This window comes from Nilaparvata lugens, chromosome 7, assembly GCF_014356525.2.
Source record: "Nilaparvata lugens isolate BPH chromosome 7, ASM1435652v1, whole genome shotgun sequence".
Lineage (NCBI taxonomy): Eukaryota > Metazoa > Arthropoda > Insecta > Hemiptera > Delphacidae > Nilaparvata > Nilaparvata lugens.
Window position 1 is genome coordinate 39725582 of NC_052510.1, and position 20360 is coordinate 39745941.

Genomic DNA, 20360 nt, shown 5'->3' on the forward strand with positions numbered 1-20360 from the left:
GGAAGAGAGTTGTTGTAGTGAAGGGAAAAGTGGAAACAACTCATGTTGGCATGTTATCTCACAATAATAGTTCTTTATAGGGGAGAATATTATGACTACTCAGTATTTTCTAGGATTATTTTAAATTGATTTTTTTCTCATCTGAATTGAGTCGTAAATGGGAGTAGCATTTATAATTTCCTTTGTTTCTATTGTAATATTTATTTTCGTATATTGATTTCATATCATGTAAGTTCCTTCTATTGTCTATTCTATTAATTTATTCCTTGGTTTTTTATCAGTGCAACATTCCATTTTCATTCAAATCTATTCATTTCTTTGAGAACTTGTTTCATTATTATTATCATGTACTTATATAAGAATAGTATCTACTTCTATTTATGATTTTGGATATCGTTGTGTAAACATAATGACAATCTAAGCTAACTTTTCATTGAATTAATAATTATTTTCCAGCTAAATTTGTTTGTAATTGAAATCGAAGAGCATAAGCATACTTTTGTAATCCTATCATTTAATATTATCATTAAATCTATTGCCTTCAATCACTAAACCAGTATAAAATATGAGATTTTCTATGTATGTTCCAATTACTAGGAAACATTTTTCGAAATTTAATAATTTACATTAAATGTAAATCAAATTTTGATAATATACATAAATATATTTCTTTAATTACTACTATTATTATCATTATTATATTCATTTAGTAATTAATCAACGCCACCTTAAGTACCGAACATTACTTGGATATATGAGCTTATTTAGGCTAATGTATAAAAAATATATATATATTAGTAAAAGGATCGGCAGTAAGAAAAATGAATGTGTTAGATGAATTGAGTGACTACAGACACGTTGGTTGTGAGGAGTTTGATGAGTGTGGTGTGTATGCTGGATTTTTGAGAGAGAATGGTATGAATGATTTAAGTGTTATACATCTGAATATTAGGAGCTACCATAAAAATTTTGACGATTTTATTGTTCTTTTGGAATGTCTTGAATTTAAATTTGATGTCATTATTTTAACCGAAACCTGGTTGAGTGTGGATGAGAACATAACACACTTGGAAGAATATTCTAGCTTTCGTACTTCAGTTAAATTTAATTAGAATGATGGAGTAGTTATTTATGTAAGATCTGAACTGAATGCATCCTGTGAAGAGATTAATGTTGGAGGAGTAAATTGTCTAATATTGGATTGCCAAAAATACGAGCTGAGTTATAACGTTTTATGTGCTTATCGCTGTCAGGGCTTGAACCTGTCAAATTTTATCAGTGGACTTGAAGATAGATACATAGATAGGAGGAATAGATTGAACAACACTATTGAGATTATCGCTGGAGATATCAATTGCAATATTCTTACTGACCAAATTAATAATATTAGTAACAGATATCTAGATGTGCTCTATGGGGCTGGTTTTGTTTCCTGCGTTAACGTTCCTACAAGGCGGACGGCCTTCACTTCGACTTGCATCGACCACATTTTTGTCAGGCACTTTGATACGGAGGCTCTCCGTCCGGCCGTTTACGGTCTGACATTACTGACCACTATGTAACGTCTATTTTAATAAAAAATGATAATCAAGCTCAGAATGTACCAAGATTTGAACCTCTCCAATTCCATGCTTCCATTGATTACTTGAAATTCTCAGAAACTGTTTCACAGCAAACCTGGCAGGATGTAACAATGATAGAAAGCGTCAATGAATCTACTGAATCATTCGTTAAGAAAATTCAAGAAATTAATCATAGTTGTACAACAAATAAACCAAAAAGAGTCCAATTAAAAAAATTAAAGCCCTGGATAACTGATTCGCTTATCAAGTCGATTAAAAAGAGGAATAAATTAAGTAAGCTTGTTATCAGACAACCCTTTAATTTACAATTGAAATTATACTACAATAATTATAGGAAAACATTGAATAGATCATTAAAAACTACAAAATATAATTACTATAGGAATAAATTATTATCCGATTCTAAAACTATTTCCTTTTGGAGAACAATTAATGAAATATCGGGTGTAAATCCAAGGAATAACTCATTTCCTATACAAAGTTTTCTTACTAATAGTAACGACAGCCGAAGTCCTCAAACAGGAAGTTGTACTACGGTTTTTGATGTTACCAATAAATTTAATATATTTTTTTCAAAAGTTGGAGAATCTCTTGCAGACGTTATAAAACAAGGCAACCATAATATTAATCTACCTGACATGGATCACCCTCCATGCAATTCGATGTTTGACTTACAGCAGGTGAGTGAGATGGATGTTGAAAACTGCATTTTGGAGCTACGAGGTGGTTCTGCGCCTGGCTGCGATGGCATATCAGCATCTCTTTTGAAGGATAATATAAAATCTACTGTTACTCCTCTTCGTCACATTATTAATAGAAGCTTTACATCAGGAACTTTTCCGGATATTCTCAAATTAGCGAAAGCTATTCCATTCTATAAGTCTGGCATTAAAAATGATTTAAATAATAAATTATAGACCTATAAACCTTCTTAGTTTCATTTCTAAGGTCATCGAGAAATGTTTCAAGAAGCAATTGACCAAGTACCTTAAAAACAATAACATTCTAATGGATAATCAATTTGGCTTTAGGGATGACCGGAATTCGTCTAATTGTTTCTTTCAGCTTAGCGACTATCTGAGACAGGGTATTAATAATAATAAATATATTCTATTACTATTTATTGATCTGGCAAAAGCTTTTGACTCCATTGATCACGATTTGTTGTTGAATAAACTGACGGCCATAGGAATAATTGGTGCTGCACACGATTGGCTTAAAAGTTTCCTGTCAAAGCGTCGCCAGTTGGTATCTATTGCAGGAGTCGAAAGTAGCATCCAAGATATCAATTATGGTGTGGTTCAGGGCAGTACCCTCGGACCAATTCTATTTCTGGTCTACATTAATGATATTATTCAGGTAAATATGAGTGGTAAAATGATGCTTTTTGCTGATGACACAGCTGTTTACTTTGAGGGAGACAGTTGGGAAAATGTGTGCAGAGTAGCTTCAAGTGAGCTAAGACAATTGAAAAGCTGGTTTGATATCAATATACTCAGCATGAATACAAAAAAAACTAAGTGTTTGCCTATTTTCCTGCGTGACAGTCGTGCTCCCCCTACCAACTTGGAATTGAGGGTTCACACGTGCGGGGCTGATTGGGGTAATGTGTGTGGCTGTGATTTAATAGAGACTGTCTATGAATATAAATATTTGGGCATTCAAATAGATAGATTGACATGGAGCTCTCATGTTAGATACCTTAATAGTAGGCTGAGAAAAATGATTTATGTGTTCAACCAGCTTAGGGGAATCCTCAATATAAATCATTTGAGAACAGTGTATTATGCGTACATTCAGTCCATTATTTCCTACGGTATTATCCTTTGGGGAAGTGCACCCAAAGCGTTGTTAGATCAAATATCAGTGACTCAGAAAACTATAATAAAAGTTGGCCTTGGTCTATGCAGAAGATTTCCATCCGTACGATTGTTTCAGGTCTTCAACGTTTTCAGAATCAGGCAGCTATTCATTAAATCAGTACTGATGTACATGTTCAAGAATAAAATATATTTCAATTCAGAGTCCAATCATCATTACATGACAAGACATTTCCGCTTTCATCACTCGGGTCTTCAACGAAACACCCGTTCAGCCTGTGATAGGAATATATCATACCTATGCCACACTATTATGAATAACATTCCTCAAGAAATAAGTCAGCCGGGCGCATGTAGTTTCTCAAAATATAAATCAATAATTACAAATTGGATAAAAACGCTGAATGAAGATCAATGTATCAATGTGAACGGCTACTTCAATCTATTTATCAATAGGATATTGGTTACTTCTAATGTTTGGATATTCTCTTTGTCCCAATCAATATATCTTTTTGCCTAGCGGTTCACCTTGTGATGACCAACGTGTCTGTGGTGTGTGTGTGTGTGTGTGTGTGTGTGGTGTGTGTGTGTGTGTGTGTGTGTGTGTGTGTGTGTGTGTGTGTGTGCGATTAAGAAATTGAAAAAACTTATTTCTCTTAAGTTCAATCAGGAAAAAAATGTATACTTCAATCACACAGTACTGGACTCATTGACCCACGAACAGGCCAAAAAGGTCTATGTGGGCTCTTATATTTCATTAAATAGAGTGAATCCACTTGGGATGGGTGCAATAAGATAAGTTATACCACAATAAAATATGCTAAAACATTGTTGAACTGGATTAAACTAGGAATATTATTATCATAAATATAATATAGATATATATTATAGGGAATAGGATAAGGTATTAATAGTATCATTTGTATTACATATCTCAAGTTGGGTATTTGCTCTGTTGAAATATTATTGTAAATTGTGTAAATTTTGCTGAAATAAATTCAATTCAATTCAATCCAAACTTTGACCATATTCTGGTGCAAAATTTATTGGGTTTCCCTGGAAGAAAACTTTCATATCTCTGTCGTGGTCTGATCCTCTACTGCCACTTTATTGTTTTTCAATTCCCTCACTGCGCTCTGTACTTCTTCAAAGGTCGGTGGTAGTGTGTTTTCCAAATTTTTTTAATAGCTGTGTTTTCATCAATATCAAACAGTTTCGTTGGGTCCTCACAGTTCAACAAATTGTGCAGAAAGATTTGGCTAGGATTGCTGCATTTTCACTGTCATTATGATCCAGTTTCCCAGATGCATGACTCAGCAAGAGAGTTGGTGGTGTAAACTGCTGCATTGAACTCTTCATCTTCTTATAGTACTGTATAAAGTTGTTCTTGTTGAAGTTCTCCTCAATTCCAAGCAGTCATCCTATACAATTGCCGTTTGACACTTCTCACTATTTTATTTGTGAGTTTTCTCTGTTGTAGAAGCTCTCATTAGTTCTGTGATATTGAAACTTAATTCAAGCCTCCTTTCGATTCTTCACAGCTATTTCACACTCCTGATTCCACCAAGGATGCCTGATCTTCTTTTCTGCAGGTGCTATCTAGCTCTGTTATTGTGAGATAACTGATCTTTTCTCTGAATTCTTGACTATTACTTCTAAGTCCTTGATGACTATAGTTTGATCACTCTTCTGGTTTTCTTCAGACGTTTTCTCCACGGTGTCAAGTTTATCTTAATCTTCACCAGATAATGATTAGAATCTGTAACTTCTCCCCTCAGAACCTTTACTTTGTAGATCTCTCTATGTATATGCTTGTCCATACATACATGATCCAACTGGTATTCCCCCTTCCTCCAATCCGGAAGACGCCAGGTTTTCATCTTTGCTGGTTGTCGCATGAATGCCATAGACTTGAAAATAAGGTAATGATTTCTACAGAATTCTATGAGTCGAACTCCATTTCTATTTATTCATTTCTCTGCTGGCCACTCTCCTATTATGTCTAAATTTTTCTCTTTACCCAGTTGTGCGTTGAAATCGCCGAGAAGAACTTATTAATGTTTATTCAAGCTCATTCCAAAAATTCTCGACCTCATCCGGGTGAGAAGAATTTTTACAGTTTGTTGGTGCATGTCCATTGGCAATTCTGTCAATGTGTGCTGTAAAATCCGTAACACTCTCCAGAAAAGGGTTCTTTACCATAAAACCTGTACCAAACTTTGGCACACCATTCATGATTTTTTTCCTGGTATTCCTTGATACACTCTATATCCCTCAGATTCGAAACAATCCCGTGAAGTATTGCGCATTTCCTGAAGAGCCACAATCTGTATCTTTTGTCTATGAAGTATATCAGTTGGATTCTTGAGTTTTCCAACCTTGACGATAGAATTCACGTTGTGTGTTGCAAAGTAGATTAATTCCCGTCTTTTATTGATCTTTCTTGAAGTATTAAGTTCTACTTCATCTTTGAAACAATCTCTCAGCTGTTTATCCACCCAATCCGATGGCAAACTTCTTGGTCCGCAGAGCAAAGGAGTAATATTTTCTTCTGAAGGACTTTTCATATTTTTTGAACTTGTCAAAGGAGGTGATGGGTCCCTATGTGGAAATTAATTTCCAGGTTGCAACCCCAGATGTGATCTGGAGAGGTGATTTCGATTTAGCTCACTCAGAAATTTCAACGCTAATTCCTAAGAGGTCCCGCCCGCACCCGAATTCCTGATGGAAAGAATTTTTCTTGGAGGCCCAAAATCTTTAGGTGTTCAGATGTATCTGAAGATGTTAATATTGCATTGCTTCACTAAAGATTTCCGAAATCACTGCAGGCAATAATACTACTTTATAACAATAATAATAATACTAATACTAATAATAATAATAATAATAATAATATAATAATAATAATAATAATAATAATAATAATAGCCAAGGAAACAACACTAATAGATGTTGGCATACCATGCTGCCACAACTTGGACCAGTATTATAATGAAAAGGTCTCCAAGTACCTTCCCTTGGTTGCTGAGATCAAGGATGTCTGGATGCAAGAAAAGGTCACAATTGTTCCTGTCATTATCTCCACGGTTGGAGTTGTAACTAGAAACGTGTAAGCAAATCTTTGTCAGATGGGAATATCGAAAAGTGCAAAATATGCCATGGAAAAAGCAGTTGTTCTCAGCACAGCATCCATTGTGAGATCATTTTTGAACATTTCAGTTTAGTAATGCACCAAAGTCTTGCCAAAGGCCGACTTCGACTGCAATAAACACTCACTTGTCATGTGATGAATGAAATGAATAATAATAATAATAATGATAATTTACAATATAATAATACTTTACAACTTTGTAATAATGATGTTGTATATAGTTCCTTATCGATCAAAGCCAAACTAAACTCTTTATCTGATTAATAAAGAATGATTTCAATGAAATATACAGACTGGGAATTTATGACTCGATGCAATAATGGAATAAATTGAGAATGATCTAACTGTGAAATGGCTTCAAATATTAAACGTTATCCTACAGTATTGCAAAAAAATACGTTTATAAATAGATACATGAATGGCTTTCAAAGGTTTTCAAAATTGCAAGTATGACTAGAATTTCAGCTAAATCCACGCTCGAGTTGAACATTCAACAATACATGTCCCCATATAAATTGAGTTAAAATTAAAAATATTATTGGTTTGTAAATTTTGGTCAAAAGACTCATCACAACAAATTTCCATGGTTTTGGCACGAGAAATTCGTTGTTCAATCCTACTTCTCTCTCTCTCTCTTATTTCTCTTTCTATTTCGCATTTCCCACCCGTTCCTGGCATTACGCAATTTGCGATAAGGGTGAAGAACAATGGTACAATTGTAGTTCGCTATTCTATGACTCAGTGCACGTTCAGACGTTCTGCTGTACGGCTGTACGCTATGCCGGCTCCGTGAGCTAGCTCGAGACCCGTGCTGTCTCTATTCCTCTTCAACAAGACCGTGCAGTCTACGTGGAGACCCTCACTGTCTCAAAAGCCCACCGCTGACAACGTTATTGTGCCCTGAAAGACCCTCGCTGGACAAGAAAGTAGGTGCCAAATTTCCTTCCCTTCACATACTATTTTTCTAGCAAAATTATCACCAAAATCTGTTAGTTTTTTATAGTCTTCAATATTTAACATTCATATTTATCTTTTTCATATAGACATTGTATGATTATGATATTAGACATTTTTTATGAGTTAATGCATATATTTATTTGATGATAATGAATTATGTTCAGTATAGATGATTCAGTCACGAGAAAAAGGTTGTTCCCTATAAGGCCGCAGCTATTTCAAACTTATTCTTGTGACTGAACCATTTATATTTAAAATTTACATAAACTTCAAACTTTTTTTTCAAAAATAAAAAAAATCAAAAATAGATGGTGATTTTAAATTTGTAGTCAATTCCTACCAACCAAATAACGAAGATATAAAATTCTGTAAGTCCTATTCCACATTTAGGACTGGTTGCGATACTGAAGGCCGAGTGTGTCTTGTCCGATAGGAAACAATGAGATAATGTGGTGGTATAACTAGTCTACCCTCTGTTCCATTGTTTAAGCAATAATCGGCACGGAGTAAAAACAAAAGTTTTTTAAAAAAGGTGTTCATTCTTCTGTGGTATGGTGCTTAATATGAGAGCTAAATTCCGGAGCCAAATTCATAAATATATTGGTAAAAGTCAGCAATTTACACATTCGACTTACCCAATTTCAATCTATAGCGATCCTTGTCAGGTTTCTCGAAGATAATACTGTTTTTATAGTCATCTAGGAAACGCCACGTTTCCCAGTGCTGTTCCTCATGTGCATAGCTGAAAGCGTTATTGTTCTCGTTGTCCAGAATCCACGGATCTCCGCCATGCTGTAGAAGAAGTTCAAGGATAGCAATTCGACCCCACGCAGCTGCTATATGGACGGGTGTCATGCCATCACACGACCTGATTAAAAAACAAATAAAATGGAGAAATACTGCCACTTGCTTCAACAAACGTTTACAAAACTAATGATTGTCACTGTTAACTTTCTACTGATCTAATTATTCACATGTTGCTTTTACCAAAAATAGCTAAGCACTCATTAGAGTGGAAAGAGGATTCGACATTTGATACCCATTGACAGAGAAACCTTATACTGGATTGTTTTATTCAAAACAATGGGGCGTCGTAATGACGCCTCTAGAAAGGCTGTAATGAAACACTGCTTGGATTATTCGAGGCGAGGTTGTCATTTTCACTATTTATAATCATGTGACTTGCAGTAGCTGAATTTTTCAATCGTTCTGTATTTTGTTTTCGTTGATCCCAGCTACTGATAGCATATGGTGGCACACCATTCAGACGCTATCCTTGACTTTGAAACTCCTGAGAGGCCAAAATACGTTCTTCAGAGTATGTTTGACAATTTAAAAATAATTTCAATAATTTCTGAGAAACTTTTTCACTTTTACTACGTACTTATCTTTTGAAACAAAAAAGTTTCCAGCATGCCGAAAATTTCATGTTTTCTGCTCGAAATGTCTCGACATTGACGAACATAATCATTAATTAAAAAATAACTATAGGTCGGATAGAAATGGTCCAGACACTAATAGAAAGGAGACATTCTCCCAGTTTATGTTATAAAATTATTACGCATTACGACGCCCCATGAATCTGAGAAAAGCGATATTAAAAAAAAAAAAAAAATTCGCGATGTTTTTAATTTTATCATAAAAGTTGAATTTCCTTTTAATCCTTCAACCCTGAAACTTTTTTGCACTACTAGGATATCGGGAATGATATTCTACATCCAATTCTGACGTTGAATTGGATATTTGAGGAAGTTGCAATTTTACACGAATTGGTAACCCTGTGATGTGGATCATACTACGAGCTGAAGCGGAAAGCGGACGACAGAAAAGCATGGAGAGCTGCTGCCAACCAGCCCTACGGCTGTTAACCCAAGAGAGAAGAGAGAGGTAACCCTGTAATTTCTTCGGATGGAGGGCCAAGTCTCAACTTATTTTACACAGACTATAGTCACCGAAAATTAGGCTAGTGCTTAAGTAGAGCGAATTATAGGATACAAAATCCAATTATTGAAAATAGTTCACCTCAAATTTGGATCTCCACCGTTGCTAAGAAAAAGCTTCAGAGTTTTTAAGCAGAAATCTTGATCATCTAAGCCTGTAGCCAAGTGAATGGGAGCAATCCCTTTCTCAGCAATGATAACATTGGGATCAGCGCCTTTCTTCACAATCAATTCTTCAAGACTCCTGCAAATATATGTTTAGTCATATTAGTAATAATTCATTCACTACAATCCTATAGTTTTCTTTAAAATAATTTTTCAGCTTGAATCATTAAAAATAATTTTAAAATATTGGGTGAGTAAAAACAGGCGGGATTTTATTATTATTTGATCAATTATTTTATCTGAGTTGCTATTTTTTATTTGATAGGAAATAGGATATTGTAAATTATAAAATACGATCGACTGTCCAACCTCGCGGAAAAATATTCAATTCAGTTTATCTCCGATCTCTGTTATCCGAAATCGATGTTCAACATTGATACCCGTAGCCCTGATCATTATCGAGGTTCTACTATATTGATATCTTGTCTAATCTTGATATATTAGTTGAATTATCGACATAAAACCAAACTGCTTGCTTCATCTTGTGATTTCGTTGTCGGAAATCTTCCTATTAGAAAACTTATTTCTAAAAGACTTATGATATCGGTGAGTAAATTATTATTTTGGCATTTTTATTATATTTCAATTGGTATATCTATAATATCCATTGTTAAAATAGTTAGGGTTCTGTTACTAGTTAAATACAAAGTGGTAAATACAAATACACAGTATAAAAATTGAGATATTATGCAGTATATGATGCAAATACAATTCAAAGTATGATTAATATAATGTATTCTACCTAATAAAACAAAATAATCACCTTGCTTGAGATTAATATGATCTTAATATTCATTTTTATCTGATTCTGCAACTACAGCCAACATGCCTCAACGCTAAAAAAGATCTTCAGGGAGCAGAATCTAGAATATTTTTCAAAAAATAATTTGTGATTTTTTGAAGTGGATTTTATTATTGTTTTTAATGTCATGATTCATTTTAAAGGTTACATAATAATTGATTTCACTTTGTCTAACTCTTGAAAATAAACGTTTTTCCATATGTTTTCCAAAGTGAGACAAAGTCACCCCAACCCCTGGTTGACATTGTCTCTTAATTTCAAAAAATATATAATATCTTTGTTAAAGTGGAGAAAAATATGAACTTTTATAATAAAAATACTTTTCAAACATTGCAGAATACAATAAAAAATATTGCAAGAGATTTGTTGCAACTCAAGTATTGATTGCAAGCGGTTTATAATCTCAACTCCCAAAAATTGGGACAGTCACCCCGGTTTACTGATACTTGGAAAATAGTGGATTAACTTAATACGGTATTCTCAAATTGAAAACATTGGCATAATATTTTGACAGGAATTTTGTATGTAACTTCAGCTGTTACATTCATTTATATACATTTAGTATAATTAAAAGGATTACTGATAAAAGTAGAAACATTTTAAAATAAGATAAAATTTGAAACTTGAGTTGTTTGGAAACTGACCTGTAGTCTTCGTCGTCAATCTCATTAAATAAAGCATTTGCTAGAAACCAATCAAGAGCAGTTTTCGAATATGCTTTAGAGGTAGGGGTTGACTTAGATAATTTGGAGCTCATTCCTATAACATATAATACAGAATTATTATTAATAGATTACATGATATTTACTTGAGTTATTACGAGTTAGGTAAATTACAAAAAACATCAAACATTGTCCTAACTTGAAACATTTATACATCAATAGGTAGGCCTACTGAACATTTTATTTTTCTTCTAGGCAGTCCAAATATTCATCAGTATCAAACTTTGAAAGAAGATGAATTTACAGTGATTAGTTAGAAAAGTTATACGGTATGTGTTGAAATAGATCAAATGTTTTTCTGTGTAACTCTATTATTAATACAAACCTTAATTTATTGTCAAATTGAATAATGTAGTAGTGTTTGAATGAAGGAGCGGTTGTCACTCATGTGGTGGCTGTCCTCCTTGTCCTTAATATTATTTTTCCTACAGTTACCTTGAAAAGTGACGATTCCTGCACTGATTACAGAACGCAAAGATTCACTTTTCCGCTCTAGTGTGGGAAAAAATTCTTCTGCACTCCAGATTTGCAACATGGCAACACAAAATAGTTGGTGGGTTATATGGGGGATTAGTGCACGAAAACAAAAATTAAGTTGGTAAAAATGACTGTGGGTAGATTTAGATGAGAATCATTTCAATGGCTACCCTACATTTATGATAAAATCTCAATCTAGAAATCCAAAACAAGAATAATGTTCATCTAAATCATAATTAAATAATAATCATTCACAAATTCTCATCATTTAATAATAAATAATAGTTCTTTTCTATTGATAATTATTATTTCAACTCCAAGAAATGAGAAAAGTAGCAAATATACATTATAAAATTCGAATTTTGAGGTTAAATGATTACCGTTCGATATTCATATAAATAAAAATAATAAAAAACATAACAATACTACAATAAATATTGTCTGCTGTCTATGTTATTTTTATAAATATTTTTCAGTTTACTTTGAGTATTTTTCTCATTAATTTGAGCAAAAGTCTAAATTTCTGAATCGTGTTTCAGTCATTTTTAGCTGGATGAAACAAACTTAGGTACGATTCTTCCCGCTAGGTCGCGCGCTTGTCGGTTCAGCCATCTTGTTGTGTTCAGCCATCTTGCAGCTCGGTTCAGCCAACAAGCTGTTGGCGTGTATTTTGAATGTGAAGTTTATGTTCCATCTGTTTTTTTTCTGATTCTTGAATGAATAAAAATGAGAACTTTCAACTTCAATTGGATAATTAAATGAATTAAGGTTGCTATTAATAACAGCATCACACACACACACAAACATTTGATGGATTTCAGCCATCATTTTACCCATAATCATTCAATCAACCACTTCTCATAAATTCAATGGTAACTGTATGAAAAATTAAATGTGAAATACATGCGCAAAGTTCCTCAGCTGCACTCAAGAAACCATTCCGCCCTCGCCTACGGCTCAGGCATAAACGTTTCTTTCGGTGCAGCAAACTGTCACTTTGCACACTAGTTGCACAAATAACTAATAACGTGCACCACAACACTATACCACTGTCACTGTTACCAACTTCATTTTGATTTTGCTACACTGGTGCTCCATATAACCTACTAACTATTTCGCGTTGCCATGTTGCAAATCTGGAGTGCAGAAAAAAAATTTCCCGCACTAAAGCGATTCATTGCGTTTTCTATCCGATGCTGACGTCACGATGTGGTGATATGGCAATAGATGTTGGCTCCCAACCTTAAGCTGGCCACTGACGAGCATTCCAAACGGCGTGGCGCGGCGCGATGTCACTCCAGCTGGAACGATCCAAATCCGTAAATATTTTGTGGGTCAATTCACGAGCACTCCATTCCATCACTCCAGTAGTTGATGGTTTGTGATCAAGTATGGACGAGGAACTTCTCCTGATTTCAACAGCTGTGTGTTTGTACGTAAAAAGAAAAAAACCCAAACGGAAATGGGTGAAACGTTTATTTTCAAATAGGCGGAATCACACGCATCTGAATTTATTTCAAGATCTTAGTGTCGAACCTTCGGACTGGAAGAATTATTTGCGTATGGATGAAGATACCTACAACCATTTACTTCGTTTGGTAACACCGATGATTACAAAGAAAGATACAGTCATGAGACAGTGCATTACTCCCCATGAGAGGTTGGCTGCAACTCTACGTTTCTTGGCCACCGGGATGAACTATGAAGAGCTGAAGTTCATCACAGCGATATCACCGATGAGCCTCTCATCGAGTTGAGCTTCTTAGTAACTACATCTTTTGTAGCTGTGAGATCAACAGTTTTAAAAAAATCAAGGATCATCTCCAGAGCAGCGTTCCTTTTTACCTTGTCATGGTAACCAGGGTCTGTTATTTTCCACAAACAGGTATGATCCCTGTACATCTCGATCACAGAGATTACAAAATCCCGGTTCGAACTCATGACAACACAACAACACAAGAACAAAACAACAATCAAAACAAGAGCAAAACAGCAATCTATCCTTCCAAGTCAACGGTCTGACACGCACTGAGACGGGACAACCCACAGGTTTCCACATTCACGGTCGTTCCGTCGTTCCAGCATGCCATCGAGATTCCCCATTCACGAGGAGTTGGAGTGACGTAGGTTTGGCGTGGCGCGATGGATTTTCAACCGTTTGGAATTCCATCGAGCCTCGTCGCTCCACCAAAATACGAGCGCGATTCACCATTCACGTCGTTCCAATGGCACGCTACCGTGCCATTTGGCTTGTTGGAACGCTCGTCAGTGGCCAGCTTTAGATGTTGGACGAAACCTTAGACCAGTTATAGAATAGACACGCTGGGAAGTCTAGTCAAACGAGCTATTATTGTAAACTATAGAGCGGCTGAGTGGCCACTATTCCTGTTACGGAATTGAACATTGGCAGCCATGACAGAGAGCGGCAAGAAGCGGCGGGAAATCTGAATGGCCCTATTGTTATAATGGGAACTTGCATAAAATACAAGGCGCAAATCAGTTATATTTAATAATAACTACATTGAATTTTTATTGAGCATTTAAATGTACGTATTACAGTTGTTATGCATCCATAAAATTAACTGTTTGAATTGCTTTACTTGAAGCCTCAGTTACATTGTTGATACTGCTTAGCCGTAGGCCTACAAGTGCTCTACAAGTTAAAAAGCCATACCGTAACTGCAAAATTATGATTTTAGAGATTGGATTTTTATGTTATTTTGAACAAAGAACTCGAAAAACCAGTTAATGTTGACGTTTCTTTGATACCAGCTTACAGTACTTATTTACTTAGTATCTACAATATCTCCAAGTTCAGAACAAGAAGGCAACTGGCAAAGTATGATAGGTAGTCAAAAAAATAACAAACTAACTTGAGGACGCTATTGGACGGTAATATTTCTGTTATATTCAGATCATATGAAATAAGCAAAGACCTTAAAGATTATCTCTTTAAGGTCTTTGGAAATAAGTTGTACAAAATCATTTTTTCATGTCATAGAACTATTACCGCCTAATACCGGCCTAACATATCACACATAACATGATCATACATAAGCTAATGTCTATGTTCATTCCAGTCAAGTTTGTGAACCATCATCATCATCATTATATAATAATATTACTAGCAGGTAACCCGTGCTTCACAAGGGTCTATTTTAAAACTTGATGTGATGAAATCCAGAAGAATTGAAAATAGACCTATAAGAATCCTCGGTTGATTAAGAATTTATAAGCAGCATTTCAAGTAAATCAGTCCAGTAGTTCAGATGTGATGATGCATCAAACATAATTTCCCTATCCTCTATACACGTGTGTATACGTTTTTAAGCCAGTTCTTTCCTCTATTATAGTATAGAAGATGATAGATAGATGGATATATCATCCATTTCATCTATCATCTTCTATACTATAATAAAGGAAATGAATGAGAATAAATTTTGAAAGGTTTGAGATATCGTTGTGCGGTTTCCACCATACCTTTTCTCTGGAAATCCTGTATCATATGACCACCTTTCAATTAAAAAAAGAAGTTGTATTCAAAATAGTGGTTCCAAAATGGCGGAAGAAATTTGGGTGCGACAGGAAACCTGTTTTTATCATTCGAAAAGGATCCCCAATCATACCTATCTTCTTTTTTTTTTTTAGATTACGTCCTAAAGACTCCAGTCATGGAGTATAAGACAAGTCATGTTATTACATAATAATTCTAACACTAAATAGTTCAACCTAGTTTAGGTTTGAAAGGAATTCTTGTACACTATAAAAAGCTCTATCAACTAAATATTTTTTCATTTGTTTTTTGAAAATCTTCAAATCATCATTACTTTTCAAGATTTGAGGTAGCTTGTTATAAAATTTCCTACCAATATAATCTGGTTTTGACGTGATAACGTCTTATAAATTGGTTTGCCGGGAGACACTTCAAGAAACTGCGTTCCCAATTTATGCGCTCACAATGAGAGCGAGTGAGAGCGTTCGTTTCGGTTCACGGTCGTCTGGAAAGAGCACGAATAGGAGCAGTGGCGAGCAACGCTGCAGCAACCCGAAAGCATTCACCTGGAGAGAGGGTGAAACGGAGCAGTCAACCTGCGCAGGCGCCGCAAGCAATCTCCTGCGACTGCGCCGCTACTTCAAAATGTCAAGTCAATGGTTGTCTCTCTCGCTCTAAGTGCAGGGACACACGATCCGGCGACATCGCCGTCCGGCGTTTTCGCCGGACCCGGCGGCAATTAGCATTCAGAACACATGACAGACGGCGAAGCTGCCGTCCGGAGTTTTCGCCGGGCCCGGCGGCAATTATTTCCTATTATTATTGTTGGGGATGAATATTTCCTTCCTGTAGGACAGTCGCTGTTCAGAAATGACACTGTCAAGACGGAAGAAATTGGCTGCGATATCTCTGCTCCACCACAGGAGAAAGAAGAAGCACACCAGAAACAGAAGCATCTGAGTTCATCCAATAGTAGAAAAAAGACTGTTCCATGGTGCATTTTATACTCTATTTCTGCTGCTCAGGGATGACCAGAACAAGTTTTTTAATATAATGTAATATATATTATATATAATTATTTATACTGTATATTTTCCTTTACTATAATATTCTTATTTTAACGAACGTTTATACACATGAGATGAAGATAATATAATATTATTATAGAATGCAATAGATAAATAGTGGAATTCTGCAATGTAGAATTGCAATAATTATACATGAATAATGAAAAATGTCTCAAGCCCCCCACTTTTCCCCTTAATATAATTAAACCATAGTTTTTCCTTTCGCTTTCTTCCAATTCCTCAAAGTCAGGATTCAGAACAGAATAAATTTGCCGCCAGCTATATCTGGTTTTGTTTTTGTCTTTGTATATTTCTAAAGATCGGTCCCAGATTCCAGGCTTTTCAGGGTTGAATCAGTGTTGCAAACCCTGCAGAAGAAAAATATCGTAGCAGCTACCCTTACAACCCTACCCTTGTAACCTACCCTTGTAACCCTACCCTACCCATTTGTAACTTTACAAATGTTAATAAATAAAGAAGTGGCATGGGTGGGGACAGCGCCGTCCGGCGTTTTCGCCGTGTCGTGTGTTCATCTCCATATAGTACAATGCCCTGCTACTGCTTTCCGGCGGCAAAACCGGACGGCGAAGTAGAGAATACCCGGCGATATCGCCGGGTCAATTTCTCGCCGGGCCGGCGTTTTCGCCGTCGCCGGCGTCGTGTGTTCTGCCTCATGCCTTCCTGTGCACTTCTTGCAACCGGACGGCGAAGCTTCGGACGGCGATGTCGCCGGATCGTGTGTCCCTGCACTTAGGCGGGCGCGGGCCCGGGTGGAAGGGACGCGTGCCTCTCACTCACTATCATTGTGAGTTATTATTTCATCCTTCCTACTATACGAATGAATATTCACATTAAAATTATTTTACCACTCAAAGTCGTTGTCACGTAAAACTTTCGCCCGTATACCGACTTTACAGGCAACCATGCAATTTTTTTGTTCAAATAACCTACTATTTTGTGACCCATTATATGATAATCTGCTCTGTTTCGCGTATTATACTCATGAACATCTGAATTCTGGATCACACCACTCGTTTTCACATGCATTACAACTTCATATACATACAAAGATGGCACAGTTAATAGACCAAGCTTTTTAAATAAAGGCCTACAAGAGTCTAACCTATTCACTTTCTCTATACATCTGAGTGCCTTCTTTTGAATCTTAAACACTCTGTTCATATTTTGTTGAGATGAATTACCCCATACTAAAATAGCATACCTAATATGAGATAGTATAAGTCCATGGTAAGCAGTTAACAGTAGTGTTTTATCATTCAGCCTAGCAAGCTACCGCAGGACAAATACCCCAGATGATATTTTATTACATATCCTCTCAATGTAAGGATGCCATGTTAATTTCCTGTCCAATAAAATTCCCAAGAATGCTACTTTCTCTTCTTGGTCTAATTCATTTTCCTCTACAAACACATTTATTTCTCTATCCTCTACTGAATTATATTTACTTTTGAATTGTAGGAATTGACATTTCTTACTATTTATTGTTAATTGCCTTTGCTTCAAGAATTGGACAATTGACTGTACTTCAGTAAAAGCATTTATTTCTAGACTATCTAATAAATAATTGTTAAAGATAAGCGATGTGTCATCAGCAAACAACAGAGCTCTGTGATCTTTTAACTCTTTTGGTAATTGGTTCACATACAACAGAAACAGTAAGGGACCCAGAATTGAGCCTTGAGGTACTCCAGCCTAGACCTCCAGTTTTTGAGATTTAATTTTTACTATTTCATTCCCATCCACCTTGGTAAGCTCAACACACTGGTTTCTACCTATGAGATATGATTCAAACCATTTTAGTTCTATACCATTCACACCTACAGTTTTTAGTATTTCCAATAATATTCTATGGTTCACACAATCAAAAGCTTTGGATAAATCAAGAAATATTGCGGCTGCCTTCTCACCTGAATCTATTATATCTATTAGTCTTTCAACAAGGGATACTTTTGCAGTCTTAGTAGATTTCCCTTTCTGGAACCCATGCTGTTCATCACATATAAAATTAATTTCTTCCAGGTGCATCAATAACCTATTTAAAACTACTCTAATTTCCCTTTTAAGAAAAAATGTTCTGCTGCTTCCTTACAACAAGTGAAAGCATGACAAATAATTGAAAACTTGACAAACTGAAAACTTGATGTAATCAAATATTGAAGAATTTAAAATAGGTTTATAACCATCCTCGGTTAAGCAAGAATTTATAATGCAAAATTTCAAGTTAATCAGTCCAGTAGTTCAGACATGATGATGCGTCAAACATAATTTTCCTATACTACTTTACACCTGTATACGTGTATAATCCAGTTCTTCAATATAATAAAAATTTTTAATTCCGACCATATGATTTGGTGATTTTTTTATGAAATCGTATGTACTATTAATGAAGTTTGAACATTAATTTTGAAAAATCTAGAAGGAAAATTGAAATTTGGGCTTCCAGGTGCACGAGATTGATATTTTTAGAATCTATGTTCAAAATTAGGAGATCTGAATCATTCCCGTTTTTCCGGTATGCAATCCACAAGTTGATATGTTTTGATGCAAACAAACGAACACACGAACAAATACAACTCTACTCTCTCTTATTATATAGATACTATTATAGTCATGGTCTCTTTATAGACCTTGATTATATCATTTTATAATTTATGTAAAATAGACGTATACACTATTCTGGTAGAATGTGAGCTTTATGTCCAGTCTTCATTTTCAACAAAATAGCATGCATTTATTCCACATATTATAAAATAATATTATATAATATAATATAATAATATTATATTCTCTATTATTTAATATAGTTGTTTACTTTCTGAAATTTAATGTACACATTTTATATATATTTAGTTGGACTACAAATGGGTATAAAAGAACCAATGAGAAACGAACAATCTAATAATGATTTGTTATATTTATAGTTAATTGAATTATTAAGTAACATTCTTTAGCACCAAGCAATATAAATTATGCACAATAGAATTCCATAGTTATTAGTAAGTACATGAATTTAGTAGCTAAAAGGCTATAGTAGGCTACTCGTTAAAAATTATTCTTTTTTATGAGTTCTAGTTAAATAGTAGGCTACTCAGTTCAACAAAATATGTTTAAAATCTATAAAACTGGGTTTACACCAAAGTTATTAACAAAATTTTAATAACTTAATCCCTATATATATTCTATCAGATTAAACATAACTTATCATACACATGATGAACATAATATATGTTTGTCAAGTTCCGTTCAATGTAATAGTATTTATAAGGATTAAGCTATTAACATTTTGTTAATAACTTTGGTGTAAACCCAGCTTTAGGCTATAAATCAAATCAAAATCCATTTATTTTCAAAGACAAATTACAATTTGTATAGGTCACTTCATGAGAAAATTACATAAATTATTACATGAAAAACATATAATCATACCACATAAAAACAAGAAATCATCACATTAACATCTTACAAATTCTCCATATTAAAGGCAATATAATCATCATTAGTATAAAAACAGGTTTCTTATTAGAAAATCCTTAATTTTAAGTTTATATTCACTCACTAGTAAGCCTCTTTATATGTAACGGTAACTGATTATAAAACCTAATTGCATAAGCCCTGAAACTGATATGACTAGATTTATACCGACAATATTCGTTTCTAGGTTTAATTTCTTTCTTGTGTTGTGCGAATAAACATCAAAATGACTAGAGAATGAGAGCAAGTTAATCTTTACAAATAATAAACATTGAAAAATAAAAATACATGGCAAACACATAATTCTCAATCTAACAAATAGCGGTTTGCAGTGTTGAAGGGGAGGAACATTACCGTATACATGGTTCTTATTGCTCTTTTTTGTAACACAAAACGTGAATGGAAATCACTAAAATTTATTGGCCCATAATATTGCTCCATACAAAAGATGTGAATGAACGTAACTATAGTAGACATTTACTAAAAAATGTTGACACACTATTTCCTTTTATCTTCTCAACATAAAAACACCTCTTGTTACCTTGCGTTAGGGATAGTGCAGTCAATAAAATAATGGCAATATAATTATACAAACACATACCAAAAAGATTGTGACTGTGGGAACTTTTTGTATGATGAATGACTTTGACATTGACATTCTCTACACAATACAAATAAATAATATATTAAC

The 20360-nt window shown here is 34.6% G+C and overlaps 1 protein-coding gene across 1 annotated transcript in view; it reads right to left on the reverse strand.

Annotated features, from left to right (window-relative positions):
* LOC111051910 (GATA zinc finger domain-containing protein 14-like) overlaps positions 1 to 11208 on the reverse strand; it is a 38755-nt gene extending 27547 nt beyond the window's left edge. The window contains exons 1-3 of the mRNA XM_039432733.1: positions 11063 to 11208; positions 9534 to 9695; positions 8147 to 8379 (exon numbers count right to left, since the gene is read on the reverse strand). Coding sequence (XP_039288667.1) covers positions 8147 to 8379; positions 9534 to 9695; positions 11063 to 11175 — 508 coding nt within the window. The 5' untranslated portion in view covers positions 11176 to 11208. The remainder of the gene's footprint in view (positions 1 to 8146; positions 8380 to 9533; positions 9696 to 11062) is intronic.
* Between the last annotated feature and the right edge of the window lie 9152 nt (positions 11209 to 20360).